Source organism: Mytilus galloprovincialis, chromosome 5, assembly GCF_965363235.1.
Source record: "Mytilus galloprovincialis chromosome 5, xbMytGall1.hap1.1, whole genome shotgun sequence".
NCBI lineage: Eukaryota > Metazoa > Mollusca > Bivalvia > Mytilida > Mytilidae > Mytilus > Mytilus galloprovincialis.
In genome coordinates this window covers 55026131-55043467 of record NC_134842.1, presented here as the reverse complement: position 1 = coordinate 55043467, position 17337 = coordinate 55026131, and the positions used below count along the sequence as shown (strand labels likewise).

At 32.4% G+C, this 17337-nt stretch overlaps 1 protein-coding gene across 1 annotated transcript in view; it reads right to left on the bottom strand.

Annotated features, from left to right (window-relative positions):
- Nucleotides 1-655: 655 nt before the first annotated feature.
- LOC143076053 (uncharacterized) overlaps nt 656-17337 on the bottom strand; it is a 188089-nt gene continuing 171407 nt past the window's right edge. Inside the window, exons 18-20 of the mRNA XM_076251681.1 lie at nt 12706-12892; nt 9948-10126; nt 656-890 (exon numbers count right to left, since the gene is read on the bottom strand). Coding sequence (XP_076107796.1) covers nt 780-890; nt 9948-10126; nt 12706-12892 — 477 coding nt within the window. The 3' untranslated portion in view covers nt 656-779. The remainder of the gene's footprint in view (nt 891-9947; nt 10127-12705; nt 12893-17337) is intronic.

Below are 17337 nucleotides of genomic sequence, written 5' to 3'. Positions count from 1 at the left end.
CATCTAGAAATTGACAATGAGGGTTGGTTGAAAACAAAACTTTACGACAAAAGAGATGATTTCAGCTTTCCAATTGTGAACTTTCCATTTCTAAGTAGCAACATTCCAGCAGCACCTGCATACGGGGTATAAATCTCCCAATTGATTCGATATTCCCGTGCTTGCATTTCCTATCATGATTTTCTTGATAGAGGGGTGCTGCTTACAAGGAAGCTATTAAACCAAGAGTTCCAAATGGTGAAGTTGAAATCATCCCTTCGTAAATTTTACGGACGCCATCACGAGTTGGTTGACCGTTATGGAATAACCATTTCACAAATGATATCGGATATGTTCCTTACGTCGTAACTACAATCCCCTTCCCTTTCATGAATGTGACCTACCGAATTAGACTATTTACCGGATTTGTTATCACATATCATCACATAAGCAACACGACGGGTGCCACATGTGGAGCAGGATCTGCTTACCCTTCCGGAGCACCTGAGATCACCCCTAGTTTTTGGAGGGGTTCGTGTTGTTTATTCTTTAGTTTTCTATGTTGTGTCATGTGTACTATTGTTTTTCTGTTTGTCTCTTTCATTTTTAGCCATGGCGTTGTCAGTTTGTTTTAGATTTATGAGTTTGACTATCCCTTTGGTACCTTCCGTCCCTCTTTCATAGATAATTTAAAAGATAGTCTAACATTATCAACATGTATTCATAAGGACATTATAAAAAATAAAAATGCGTGATTTCAAAAGGAAATCCAAATAGACCATTAAATGCTATAGACTGAACTACATGTCGCCTAGAAAAATGTTGTCATCTGGATCAATGTAGTGTAAAGGCGTCATCTTTAGTTCTCTACATAAGCTAATGTAAACGTCCCCTCCAAGTCGTATAATAGCCTGAAAAATATAAACATTTAACTGCAGTAAATATTCAATACATCACATTAATATATACATTTGTTTGATGTTAAACAGATTGTTTGATGAAATAAGACGGGTTCTGCATTATAAGCATCATACGGTTATTTGGGTAAGGAGAGACAAGCAATTCATTTGTATTTCCTTAAAGAGTTCCTTTATACTTTCATTATTTTATTTATTGTGTCTGTTTAGTTACGGCATCAATGTAAACATAACGAAATTTGATGAGACTGTTATCAAAGTGAGAGGGTTAGCGCCATAAAACCAGGCTTAATCCACCATTTTCTACATTTGAAAATGCCTGTGCCAAGTCAGGAATATAACTGTTCTTGTCCATTCGTTTTTGATGCGTTTTGTTATTTGATTTTGCCATGTGATTACGGACTTTCCGAATTGATTTTTCTCTAAGTTCAGTATTTTTGTGATTTTACTTTTTTTTTTTTATACTTTTCAGCAAATTTCGCGGGATTTTCGTTGCTATTGTTTGATGAAAGCAGTTACAAATTTACGGAAAAGCGTATTCTTATTAATAATGTTTAAGAAAAAAGATGGATACACAAGAAGTCGGTAAGAAGTGTCATTGTCGCTATGATGATGCAGGTTATTTCAGGGCCAAACTATTTCAACCGATCTAAATATTTTTGGGATGTTAAATATAAAGCTTTATGCAGAATGAGTGCCAAGTTATCTACCCTCTCATCCATTGGAAGTAGTTCAAATTCATAATGTTTGACATACCTTGCAAAAGCTATATATTGTATAATTCATTATTTTACCCTCGCCCAGGTCAGGATATTCAAACTGTTTATGAGGTACTGATAAGTGTCAATATGGTGTAATGGAAGAATCTTTGTAAACGATTGTCTTGTAGATTTTTGTTGAACAAATGGGCACTCGGAGTTTTGAAGTACATATGCAATTGATTTCAGTATTATTGTTTGGTGCCCTTAATTAACCAATAAAAAATCCACTTTTTCCTTGCCACCATATTGTAGTTCTAAACCTAAATTCAAACCATCGACAGACCTTCTAGCATGTACAAATGCATGTTGTTTTTATTTAAATTGAAAACCCAACCAACCAAACACTCTTTTGTTGACCTGAAAGTCTTAAAGTGACAATTAGGCGAGTATTCAAACTTTCATATTAATAATGTACAATATATACAAACAAATAAATGATGACACAAGTTATATTTGACTTGCTAATTTAACATATTTTGCGTTGGTATTCTGATATATCTTTTATAAGCTTTCGATTCCCAACGACCAAAATCCTGAATTTCATTATTAGAAAACCCCATTTCGAAGACTGAGATGCAGTTCCAACCTATCCAACTATGACTTTGAAAACTATCCGATGTAATATTCGCCACATTCAGAGCTTTCTTTAAAACAGATTTAAACTGATATCGTGTAACATAGTTTCCACCGAAGTGTATGAATGCAGGACAAGTAGGATTTTATAAAATGGAAATCTTGCAATTAACATTCAGGGTATCAAATTTAATTATGACTTTCGGCAATTTGATTATCTTAAAAGTGATGGAAAAACTAGAATTTAAATACTTTGTACATTTAGTACTATGGTATACATCATCATGATCACGGTAATTGGTCTTGGTAGTTGAATTATTTTAATGCACTTTCTAAGTTATTAAATAGCTATGACAAAGAAAAGGAAAGTCTATAAAAAAAATTGTAAGAAATTATATTGAGTTTGTTGTCCAATGGATTCGTTAATTATCAAAAGAACAAAATCAAAAAAGTTATTTAAGAAATAGATATAAAGGGTTAATGAACTGAAGTCAATTGATTATAACTTTTACATTGTGAAAAGTTTTCCAATCTAGCATTCAAATAACGAATTACAACTTTTCCTTAAGTAGCCATCATTTTCTATTAATGAACGTAGTTTGATATTGTATATTATGTTTAACAAATGCTTATGAATAAATTTTCATAATGTGTGTCTTTGTAGACTTTTATTTCATATTGTAAACATCTAAGCTATATTTATATTATTTACATATAAAAAGAATAAACATTTACATTTTTTGGGAAACTGGATATCTCTTTCCATGCATGGCTCCATGTTGAAGGCCGTACTTTGACCTTTAATGGTTTACTTTTATGAATTGAGACTTGGATTGAGAGTTGTCTCATTGGCACTCATATCTAATTATACAGTACTATTGAAGAATTTCTTATCTATTTCATAGTTTGTGAAATCATTGTTGTATTTGAATAGAACCGATGTTTAATACTGGTGAAATTGAGCTTCCTCTGTAATACTTTACTTTCATCTTTACAAAAGTGCTGTAGGTTGTACTTTGTAAATACAGCTGTTTCACAAACCACACTTTTTGGGGAGAAATATAATATATTTTGTTTTTTTAACGTATTGGTTCCTATATATGATCTCTATGTTTCGTCTCATAAAGTCACAACTTGGGAATGTTACCAATATATTAACACATGGTTGAGACGTATTATGAGGAGGAAAAAAAATGAATGGAGGGGAAGTATAGAACTGAGTATAAGTTTAATCTCTTAGAAGTTCTGGACAGATAAATGTTTAAATTCTGTGGACTCATTATTATTCAGTGGATACAAATTTTCGTGGATTTCGTGGGTACGGGTGAGCCACGAAATTTAATGTTCAACGAATGAAATTTTTTCTATTTGCTTATATGCAGACCTCGGGAAAACCACGAAATTTAATATCCACGAACATACGTACTTTCCTTTAACCACGAAAATTAGTACTCACGAAAATAAATGAATCCACAGCCCTATATGTTATTGCCTTTGAATACAAAAGTAGTGCATATCAACTTTTCATTCTAGGATATATATTTTTTTTTACAAAACGTCAAAGTAATGTGGCACAGTTTTAGCCAGAGATTTAAATGAAATTAGCTGAAATGTAAAGTTAGATAGATATTTCCTGAAGATTTAGAAAATCACTATGATGTATCAGCATAAAATCACAGTTTACAGTTTGCATAGTTTACTTAAATCCTTGAATGCAAAGTAAATTCCTTAAGTATGAATATTTGTAATTTAAATTGTTCAGAAGTGCCCTTTTTAACTCTTCGCAGTCATTAAAACTCAAAGATCCTTTAGAAATATTGTTGTCTGGGTGGTGTTTTTTCCTGTCGATAACCCAAAAGTAAGCCGTAACACATCAATGTGGTTCCTTGTGACCGTGACATAAAAAATACAAACTAGAAGTACAAAAATACCTCAATAAAACTATCAATAGTGTGTCCTATCCTAAAAATGAACTTTATGTTCCATATTCATGGAAAAATCAGAATTATTTAGCAAATTTGAGGCCCCGTTGCAAAAAAAAAAAAAAAAACAGAGAAAAATGCCCACCCCTAGGGTTATAAAGCAGAACATTGCAGGACCTTGACTTAGAACAATACCTAAAAAAAACCTCCGACATGTGACTGTTCCCACTCGCCTTATAATTACAGCCCCTCTGGTCATGTTATAATTGGGGATCTTAACATAGTTCAACATGAAAATCTCCGAAAGGTGATTTTTCATGGTCCTAAGTTTAGAGAACCCCGACACATCAATTGGAACCATAACTCCAAAATAATTATGGATTCCATTGAGGACTACGCCAGAGCATGGGCTAAGCGAGAAGTAGTTGAACTGGACATGTACACTTTGTCGGAATGGGTAAAAACTATCAGGTCTCTGATAAAACGTCGCATTCACAAGTTGAAAAACTGTGTGAACGATCGACCAAAGTCCATTTTCAGAACAAAGAGGCCATGAAATGTCTATCATCTCTTCATAATAAGTATGTTGTTGTTCCTGCGGACAAAGCTTCAAATAATATTGTCTTTGTATGTAAGTCGTAATACTACGAATGTCTTGTAAAAGAATTGAGTATAAAGGAGCACTCAGGTAATCCCATAAACAGTACGGGTAGAGACTTATTTTTATGGATGTCTTAATCCGTCTAGATGTCAGACTGGTCGGACAGTTGTCCAAGTGTAATAAACACCTGCTGTGATATTAACCTGTGCAATATCCAAGTGGAAGGTTGTAAATCAATCTGTACCAGCTTGATTAGAATTAAATTTTACCTGTACAAATATATTAGTATTTATGGAGGATAGATAAATGTAAAATATTGTTTTGTATTCAAAGAGAAAGAATTAAAATTTAAATTAAATATCATGAATATGGGATTTTTTTTTATAACTTGAAAATGAAATAAAGACGATTTTTAACAATATATTGTGTTGCCAATTATTGTTATAGTTTTGTGCCAATAAACTAGTTTGTATTTGTATTTGTCAACCGTAAATCTAATTAAAAATTATAACAACCAGGACTGTTTTCAATCGAAGTTAAAATCAAATTGTTAAGACATCAATTCCGTAAATTATACGAGTTTTCGTTGATGGTTATAGTATTTCCCCCTTTTGACGTCCTGTTCCTTTATATATGTTATTATTAGAAACACAATTTTATGTATAAGGCCAACATATCGTATTTATAAAATATGTAAAGGCATTGTGAATAAACTGTCATTTTCCTTTTGATACAACTTTCCCCGTCGGAGCCTCTACGTCTATTCACACCTGTCAATCATTTCTCGCAAGTAAAACATTTTGGTCAGACAGATCACTCGTGCTTTCTATTTTGACATATTTCCCGTTAGACTCTTTGAATCAATTGGTTTTTTTAATACAATATTTATAACGCCGTGATAATATTTCGATTCCTATTTTTTATTTAAAAAAAAAAATGTTGACACTCGTTGTATATAATAACAAAGATATTGCCTTTCTATTATCATGTTATTATAAATATATTTTACGAATTGTGTCAATCGATACACGGAAATCAAAGTTTTACACTGTTCATGATCAGCTGTCTTTACTTTTTCGTCGTACTTCTAGTCATTCTGAATCTCGTGCAGTCAGTTAGATTTTTTAAATCGATATTGTATTATTTCCGAAAGAGGAGGTTTCCAAATAAATTATTTAAATGGAACCCCGGAAAATGACTCATTAATATAATACATAAAATAGTTAAAGAAGACTAAATCTTGTTTTGATTATACATGTATGTAAATCGCTTAAATTTCTATTCTGGTAATGGATCTCGATCAAGAGCCTCAACACTAAAGCACAATACTGTCATTCATTCCACATCAAATTTAATCATGAATGGATTTTCCCATGCTACTAGAATTACGGTTTACTGATTTCTGAATCAGGTTACCTGTAGTTTTAACCTCTCAGTCACTTTATTAATTATATTAGTTCTACATCGTATTTGACATAAAATATTTTTACAGGTGACTGGAGAAAAGTTTGTTTTAATAAAAATAGCCTATTTTTTTAATTATGGTTTTTATATTTCAACTGCTATTTATTTTCTTTGTTCCTCAAAATTATTTTTATTTAATGTTCCTTGTTTTTTTTTGTATCTTTTTTCTTATTTGTTTGCATAAAATTTTTAAACATATTTTTATTCTATATCTGGAAAGTTATTTTTGTTTTACTGATTTCTTTCCACCTAAATCCATTGATTAGCAGAATGCTGTCTCAAGTGCTGCTGCATACGTTTTAGTTTTACGCGGTCACATGCAAAATATTTCTATATTAATCACACTACATTTGTATTTAATATTCAGTCTGTGTTCGGTCAGTTCTTTATAGTTGTGAATTTAATTTTTACTGTAAACAAATATTGTCCGAAAGTTGGAGATGTATAACTAAAATAGAACGCAAATAATAACACTAGAAGAAGATATTGATTCTTCCCGGGAATAAGTTTATTTTAATATTTCCGTGTTTGTTCATTATGCTAAATTAATAGAGCTACCTGGGGGGGGGGGAGGGTAAGAGGGGTCCGGATCTCGAAATCCCGGGTTTAAAAACACGAAGTCCATAGGTCCCGCATTTAAATAAATATAAATCCCGACATCCCGAAATTCGAAAAAAGAATTCCCAGACCCCGAAAGGGTAAATCCCAAAATCCCGAACTTAATTGCATAATATTAATTAACGCACAATCAAGGTAAACTTGGAAGCTTGTATGTTATATTTTTGACAGCAATCTAACAAAAATATTTGCCGTGAAAAGACAATTCCATGATACACATATGAGTAATCAACAGCGTGTACACATGGTTGAACTTTCACTTGACTTCACTCACAATATTGAATGCTAATAAAAGATATTAAAGATCGATTTTGTCCACTGCACGAGATTTTTATATGGCGGGAAATATCATAACAGTAAACACAGGTGACCTTAATGAACGACCGCACGGATTAAGATGAAAGGACAAATATATTACCATTCACACCTGGATCTGTTGATTAATGACCATACTACAAGGATGAAATTTAGCAAATCATAAGTCCTTCTTGGCTTCAATAAACATTACATTGAACACCAAAACGGAGGACTTACCTTGTTTGTATTGGATACCAAAGCTTCATAAAATTCCATACAAACTACGGTATATTGCTGGTTTATCTTCATGTTCCACTAAATAATTGTCCATTAGATTGACTAAAATGCTGTCCGCAGTGAAAGAGGGTCTTCAGAAATACTGTGAAACTGTATACTCGCGTAGTGGTATTAACCTATCTATCAAAACTTTTGATTTTTCAACCCTGTTTACAACCATTCCCCATGTGAAATTGAAAAATCGCCTAAAAGAAATCATTCAACATAAAAATCGTAGCATACGCTTTAAATTTATTACTTTGGGATTTAATAAGGCATATTTCGTTAATAGTGACAAACAAAAAGGTAAAACATGCTACACAGAAGAACAAGTGGTCAGTATGCTGGATTTTCTTATCGACAACATATTTGTTGAGTTTGGAGGTAGGCTTTTCCAACAAATTGTCGGCATTCCTATGGGAACAAACTGTGCGCCTCTTCTTGCCGACCTCTTCCTATTTTCATATGAATCGGAGTTCCTCCAGACACTTGTCAAAAACAAGAGGATCAAAGAAGCCAGATTATTTAATTTCACTTTCAGATATATTGATGATGTTCTTTCCAGAAACAATCCGAACTTTTCTGATTGGGTTCCATTAATATATCCCCCAGAACTAGAAATTAAAGAAACAACAGACACGGCTTCCTCCGAATCATGTTTAGACTCATATCTCGAATTTGACTTACACAGTCATCTCAGTACAAGAATCTATGACAAACGAGACGATTTTAATTTTGAAATAATAAATTTCCCCACCTTAGTAGCAAAATACCAACTTCACCTGCATATAGGATATATATTTCCCAACTTATCGATGTTCAAGAGCTTACAGCTCCTTCTCAGACTTTGTAAAACGTCATCAGTAACTGAGTAGAAAGTTGATGAACCAGGGGTATGTCAAAGAACGTCTCGTCCTTTTTCTAAAAAAGTTCATCGGAGGGTACCAAGACCTTGTTGATAAATATTGCGTATCAACTTCACAAATAATACATGATGGTCTTGATGTATAGATTCTGCTTACTGGTGTTGTTTATCATCTTAACAACGTGTTTTATTGTTCTTTCATTTGTATTTGTTCCATGAATAATATTACTTTTTCTGTTGGATTGTTTTATGTAATATTTGACGTGGCTCGGTACATCCCGTCAATGTGTTTGTATTGTCTTTCATTTTTTGGTGGTGTGTTTTGTATATGCAACTTTTTGTGTTTCTTTGGTTCTTATAACATGACTCTGTACTTTAAAAGATCCCATCAGTATGATATTGTTCTATTTCGTGTCAATATGAAAAATTTCTATTATGAATTACAAAATGCGTTGAACCATAAACGTCAAAATCATGCAATCGCGTAGTGGAATTAGCTATTTGTGGATTCTTATAGGTTTTAAATAAAACTTTTGGACTATTTTGGATCTCGGTCTGTTTCTGAAATTTTATGATTTTTTTGCCCTGTGTACTAGCAATGCCTATGTGAAGTTTTGGGGTTGTTTGTGTGTACATTGAACGACAGGTATATGTGGCGTATAGGGTTTTCTGACGTCAGACACGCAAATCAATTACTAGTAGTGTGTTTTTGGATGGATGTTTTTGTGTTCTGTTGGACTGTTCCTTTTAAAATTGTTGCACGATGATGACTGCTGTTCCCATGTGTTGACTGTTTTGTTTATTGTGTCTGTTTGGTTATCGCATCATTGTAAATACAACTGAATTTGATGAGACTGTCATCAAAGTGAGAGGGTTGGCGCTATGGAACCAGGTTTAATCCACCATTTTCTACATTTGAAAATGCGTATACCAAGTCAGGAATATGACAGTTCTTGTCCATTCGTTTTTGATGCGTTTTGTATTTTGATTTTGCCATGTCATCATGGTCATTATAGACTTTCCCAATTGATTTTCCTCTAAATTCAGTATTTTTGTGATTTTAATTTTTACCCTTTAAATGCTATGATTTCCTTATCATAAAGGTCTTCTGCATAGTAAACAATGAATTCGCTTGGAAGTTATACAAATAAAAAAAATATGTTAGCAGTTTTAGCAAACTTTTAATGAATTCATACACAAGACTTGTAATTTCACACATACAACTTTTGCAAATATGGCTTTGTTTAAATAAACACTTTTAGTACATATATAAGCTACATTATGTTATATATGTGGTGAGAGATGATGTTGTGTTAAAAAAGATTTCTAAACTGACCATTTGAGGCAGAAGTTTTAAATTTTACTGATAAAAAAGCAAAATGTGAACTAGAGACAGGTGCAGATTGGATACTTTATGTAATCTTGAATATCGGAATTATTAACTACTAAACTTCAGAACGGTTTCAAACGGGTTCTAGACATTACAAAAAAGTGCACATAGGTTAAGTTGACAATAATTAAAGTATTGTTTCCAAATTCTAAAAAAATATAAACTGATGTAGGGGGTTAAAAATTTGCTGTAAAAACAAAGTTAGTGTATATGCAGTGATTTCTTTTGGGCTAACATTCTGATAAGAATAAAGTTATGACAATTGTTATGAAACAAATACTCACTTCACTAATTGATTTCCAACGGTGTTCGAATGTGTCCATAGAATACTTTCTTAGGGCTGTTATTTCATTTCTGCACATCAAAAGATGTGACATATCATGGGCAGAAGTGCCGGACATAGATCCTTTCATTAATAGTAATGGCGCCATTGTTCTAATATCTAAAGAGTCAGAACTTTCACCTTGAAAAAAATATATTTATTATGTAGTGGTCATTTATAGCTATAGAGTGTTAATAAATAGACATAGCTACAGATATACAAAAAATGAAATTTGACGCGATATGATATGTTCTTTGTTTTTGTATTCTTCATTTGAAGGTCACAGCAGTAGACTCAAACACGCTTGAATATAAAAAATGTACTTGATTATTTAGTCACGATAAGATTGTGACCAATGCTAAGTATGTTTTTGTCCACAAAATGCAGTTGCCAGGGACGGAGATGTAAGGAAACGCATTTAATATAACACTTCCTCATCTGTGTTGGAAAATTTATATTTAATTCTTCGAGATTTAAAATTATTTAAAATAACCATAATCAGTTTTTCTGTGACTATTGCGTTCAATAAAAACGATCAACTTCGTTGCTATCGACCAAAAAATATGACTAGTGTTGAATCGTAATGATAACTGCAAAAACACGTTAAAATTGGGAAACAAACTTTAAATACTAAATGTGGGGATAACCTTCAATGAGGCAACGATTTAAAACGAAAGAAACACACAATTTGGCATTTAACAGGAATATTGCAAGATTCAGATCTTCCCCCATCCATACATAAAGTTAACGGAAACACATAACAAATGAAAACCCAATTGTCTTTTCTAAATAATGTTACCATAAGGGAGATATACAGTCCGCCAAAAGTTAAGCACCACCTGTTTTTATTGCACAGATTTTTTTTCAAATTTAAAAAATCAATTATTCCACGAAAAAAATAAAACAATCATATAGCAATTTTGCTAATGTATACCATAAACAAACCAGAAATGTAATTTTAGTCACTTATGAAGGTTCTATGCATGTAGGTTTTCCGATTATAGAAATAGTGTAAATTACTGAATTCAGAAACAGAATTTAAGTTTCACTTTGATTTTTTTTTTTTACAAAAAATAATCACCCAATATTCTTAAAACTTTCTACACATAAGCTTTGGTATGTTTGGCAATTTCAATGACAACATTTGAGTCAATAGCATGCATAACAACCTCATTCCCGGTAGAGTTTCAAAACACGACGTTTCATTCTCGGTATAAGCCTTCAAACTTTAGTTTAGGAAATCTGTTGCATTAAACAACAAATACCACTTTTAAATCTACAAAATATTGTGAAGGTGGATCTCTGTGATTGAGATTTCCGCCAATGGCATCTCAGACATGTTTGATAGGGTTTATGTATGGGGACATGGAAGGCTAAAACATAGTGAAAGTGGCTTGATGCTCTTTGGACTCGGTTAAAATCCTTGCTCTGTGTGTTCTAGCGTTGTCGTCCATGTACAAGAGTCTTGGCAATGTAGACGCAGGTTGGGGACTATTAAAATGAGGGACTACAATGTTTTAAGGCTCCAAATCTCTGTTTGTCTGTCCGTTTATGCTACCCTGCAGAACATGCACACCCAGCTTATAACGGTATAAGAAGCAACCCCGTACTGGATAACCTCAACACTGAATGCAGTCCTTGTGCAAACATTGTTTTTGGTCATAGGCCGTTTTGTTTCCCCTCGAAATTCGTATTTTGGCGTCTACTGGCAGTAAAAGAAACTGACTACCATCTGAACAATGAGTGTTTTGTCAGCTTCTTTTGTTCAAGCATAGATAGTCATTATCCCATTAATACCTGACGGTGGAGTACTTTCCTGTAAGTATAGGTCTCTATACACCAAGACTTGCTCTTCAGTTGCCTCTGAGAAGTCGACTGACCAATGAACGAACACTTACACGACCACCTGGAGAAACTGTGTATTTGTAAACGCGCAGATGACATTTGATAAGAGGTTGCTTGACTGCTTTATCGGAGTTCAATCTTTTTGGTCGTAATTGATTTTCTTAGTGTATGTTGAAGGTAATTCATAACACCAAACATTAATATTTTTTTCGCAATAGTTAAAAAAATATTGCAAGTTATATTTCGGTGGTGCTTAACTTTTGGCGGACTGTATATAATGAAATTGATAATGGTAATCATAATTATTTAAGAATCCAACCTTTTTCAAAAGCTATATATTTTTTCAGTTCTTTATCCTATTGGAATACCTTGGGAGCTGTAATTAAGCACCAAGAACAATTAATTACCATGAAAGTGGCCAATCTGATATATACCTTTCCGAATATGAGTTCATACGACAACGGTTAGCAAGCCAATCCTTATTTACCAAAAGTTCTCTTGTCCAAATTGTTAAGCATTGACAGAAATTAATTTATTGTTGTGAAAGTGGGCAAAGAGATACAAGGCTCTCAAAATACAGGTTCATACAACTGGGATGAGCAAGCCAATCCTCATTTACCCGTAAACACTATAAATGTTATGCTTTTATATTTGTTACGTCAGATATGTCCGCAATTTATTTTTTCAAATACTTTGTACTCAACGGGGAACAAAACTTCATTTCGGGGTCCTTTATAGCTGACTTTGCTGTATGGACTTTGCCCATTGTTGAAGGCCGTACGGTGACCTATAGATGTTAATTTCTGTGTCATTTTGGTCTTTTGTGGAGAGTTGTCTCATTGGCAATCATACCACATCTTCTTTTTTATATTTACCTCTGTAAGCAAATACCGACGCCTGTTGCTGTTTATTCATGAATGCAGTGTTATAAATTTGTCCAGGTGGATTATTTGAAGATCTAGACTGCCAATCAGCATCAAAATATTTTCGCACTACTTTGGTTCCTATATGAATGATGAAATTAACCATTCTAAGATAATTCATTTCTTCTTGTGAATAAACCTGAAATTAATAACTATAATTATTATTCATAATTCAAATATATATATATATATATATATGTATTAATATTTATTCGCTAAGTACGATTTTGTTTCACAATGTATCAACACATGCATGTAAATACATAGAATTACGAGACGCACGCTTAAGAGATTCAAGTTTGTTAACAAATCGAGTATTTTCAGAATTAAAGTAATTGAGATTTAGATTTAAATTAAACTAGGTACAGATCATCATAGACATATAATATTTCTAAGATAAATTTCGAAATAAGGGTTCCATACAGAATATTGTGATACAGACCATGCTTACTGTGCAAAACGAAAATTACTCGTAATTTGTTAGATAAAAAAAAAAATGTAACGCGTGATAACGGACAATTTACATCAGCAAAGTAAGAAACCCCCCAATAACACTTATTAAAACCAAATATCGAACTGCAAGGCAAATTAAAAAAGGTCCATAAGAACTGACAAAATCAAGCTCTATTAATTAACGGAATATTAAACAACAACTACCATAAGCCTGACTTGGTAATGGCATTTACCAAGACAAGACATTACAGGCATTGTTGCTATGCATTATTGTTGTGCATTTCTTATGGCTACATATCTATTGCATGCTAATCGTTGCTGGTCGTTGGTCAATTCTGTTTTTATGTCCCAACCGAAGGGGTCATTCTGGTTTACCCTTGTGCGTACGTCCCGGTATTATTTGTCTCTACCTCACTTTTCTCTTAGCAAATGTAATACAACTAATGCAAAAGTGCTCATTGTCAACAAAAAGAGATCAAGTTCGAATTTAGGTGGCTTAATAGTAATATCCCTTTATAAACGTAAAACTTGGAGCAATTGTGTTCAATGAGCACATTCAATTTTCGTGCCCTTTGAATCGCTAGAATATTTATGTTCTGTTCCATGTTCCATAAGATTTAAAGAAACGGCATAAATCAAAACTTCTAATAGGAACCTACTATCTTACCGGAATCAATAGTTTTAAGATGGCCTGTTTCTGGCCATTTAAATTCTGAGCACAAGATGATATTGCCACTCAAATTCTAAACAGTTCTCTGCGGGTACGCAGCTTCCTCAATTAATAAAAACTGACCGCCACAAAAAAGGCGTTAAACACGATCAATTATAAGAACAATCCAGAGTTCAAAACATAAATTTGTAGAGTAATAGGAACTCCTTATATAAAAAAAGTCTGCTATAGGTCGTCCGGACATAACAATAATAGTTCCAACAAGAGCAAAGCACAGCACATGGTACCTTAGCACTGAAACCTCTCAGAGATCGGAACACAACAAAATGCAATGATCATCTGGAATGAACTGGTCTACCATATTTTCTACATTATATGAAGTCCCTACAAAGAGTTTATGATGACAACTGTTTGAATAACTTTAATATATTAACGTGTTCATTTATATCTTTGTGGTCCTTTTTAGTTTAATCAGTTCTTTAACGGTTTGTATGCAGTTTTTGACTTTCAAATTCTTTGCCTCGAGTCTCGTTGAAGGGACATTATTTGAGAAAATGCGATTCTGATGCAGTCTATGAGGATTTTACATATACGCGCAATACCATTTTCTCACATTTAAGGTTGGTTTAAAAAAAAACAAATACACACATGATAAACATTAAACAGAAAACAAGAGGGTATAGTATGGGTTTCACATGGTTTCATTTCAGGGAATGAATGTTAATTTGAAAATCTAAAAATATACTTGATTAACATGACTAAACCTATTCAATGCGCCTAAGGATAAATCTCAGGGTTAATATCCATTTACATCATGTAATAATTGAATATGAAAAAAAAGTATTCGAATGCACCAAACTTAATCAGAGATATCAAACTAACTATATGGTTAAATTCCTTTATTGTGGGCATGATGGAAGCCCAATTAAAAAAAGCATAATTTGAATTCGAGACTTAACAAATGGTAATCACTGATAAAAATCGTAATCCCCAATTTTGTAGATTATTTTCACGGATTTAGTTCGTGATAACGAGTCTGAGAAATCAGTTAACATCGTTTTTCTTATTTCGTGATCATGGAATAATGTTTGTCATCACAGATTGAATTATTACTACAAAACAAATTATACAATCTTTAAATAGCCACGTTAAATAAATAAGCTAGAATACCAAATGGTGAAATATACCTTTTGTCATGATGCCATCGTGATAATAAAAATCCATGAAAGTGCTTCGGACGCGAAACAGTTGATGCAGTGTTCACTTTTACCGTTCGGGACCTATACGATAAAGTATTCGGATTTTTTTCCATTCGTGGCCAAATCGGTATGGGTTTTAGTCGTGGTTGAAAGCTGTACTGTGACATTAACAGTGTGTTGTTAAATATATGGACGGTATTTGTTTTTGGCAGTCATACGTCCCCTCTAATTTCTTTATCTATCAATTGAGGCGTGAGTTACAATAATTTGTCAGAGTATGGTTACTTATTATATTTTGCTTCCTGGTGACTCATTACATTGAATGCTAATCCCGATTTAAAGCGTGAACTTTTTTTAGTGTTTGCGAAACATTGGCTGAAGGACTATATTTATCATTTATTATTCATCTCAGATTACCATCCTTTTAACACTAAATTGTATAGATCATGCTACCTAATTAATAAGATTGTTAACGTCTCTTTAATTCGTCAACTTTGGTTTTGATCCACTTACTATTTATGAGATAACTGCGGTGTATACTTTAACATAAGACATAAACCATAAGACATTTATTTTCACTAAAAAAGCCCCCCCCCCCCCCCTCCAACATTGGGTTTGTTAGTACAGCGTTTTATTAGCAAACAAAATTAAAGTGTGAAAATATTTACTTTAGAACAACATGGTAAACAAAGGTGCAAAAAAAAGTATATATATTGAATACTGTGACAGAAAATATAAATTATAGTAACAGGAATAAGCATATGTGTTTATAGGTTCTGATAAAATTTGAAAAATTTGGTTACTCCTGTACGTTGAGTAAGTGTATATAAATCTGATGATTTCATCAGGTCTTTTTTCAATTTTAAACACATTTGGGTGATAAAATATAGTTAAAGGTAAAAACAAATATGTTACATTGTTGAAAAAGTTGCATTTGGATATTTAAAAAAATAATGAAACTGATCAGCAGTTCATAAGTATTACAGAGATAATAGCGTCGTTCAGGTTTATCAATATTTAAAGAATCTTCCAGTTGCAATGGACAATTTATTACTAAGACAACGGAATTTACATGAATACCATCTTATGTCAGATGGTATAACACTGATAAATATTTCTCAAAACAAAAATCAGATTGATATATTCTATAATTAAGACAGTTTGCTCAATTCATAACATTATTACTCAAGTGCAGCATTAATTTATCACTCAAACATTTCTTAACATTCTTACTAATATTATCAGATTTATCAATTATTTATTCTTCCCACGCGAAAGTAAATACACGGGCATACACACAGGTTTTTTTAAAACTTCTAACAACCGTTTACAGTGCACTAGTATCTGATTTTTTCCTCTTGTACCACACATGATACGTTGCCAGAAACCAACCGTTCTAGTTTAAGGTAGCATAATACAAAATTTTGTTCACTCCAAATCAGACAACTTTAAACTGATGTAATTCATTTCATCTTTCTTTATATTTTATAAATGAGGTACCAAAATAAAGAAGAAAGATTAATCTTTCAAATTGTGATAATTTCATTATGACATAATTATTACATAATTAATTATTATGTAATTAGTTGCTATATTGTGATGTCCACACTTTAATGCATTTATCGTCTTTGTTCATCATAGCATCCCAAACTATTTTATATATTCTTGTACAACACAGCTTGACCTCCAAAACGGTGTCTCAGATTTCAAAAAACATCAATAAAACAAATTTTATACCCAATTGAATTTAGTGGTCTCTTATGAATTGATGTTGCAAACTTCATTGAAGATTTATGAGAGAATGAAATACAATAGGAAAAATCTGAGACACGGTGTAAGAGGTCAAACTGTGTTGTGCAAGAATCTATAAAATATTTTGTGATGCTTTGAATAACAAAGAAGCTAAATTCATTCAAGTATGGATATCACAATATGGCAACTTATTACATAACAATTAATTATGTAATAATCATGTCATAATGAAATTATCACAATTTTAAGAATTAATCCTTCTTTTGGTGCCTCATTTATAAAATTTAAAGAAAGATGAGTGAAATTACATCAGTTTAAAGATGTCTGATTGGGGATGAAAATCTTTGTATTGTGTTACCTTAAGGTAGCACAATACATTTTTTTCACCCCGAATCAGATAACTTTAAACTGGTGTAAATTCTTTCATCCAGCTTTAAATTTTTTTAAATTAGGAACCAAAGGAAAGAAGAAAGATAAATCTTTATAATGGTGTTAATTTACTTATTACAT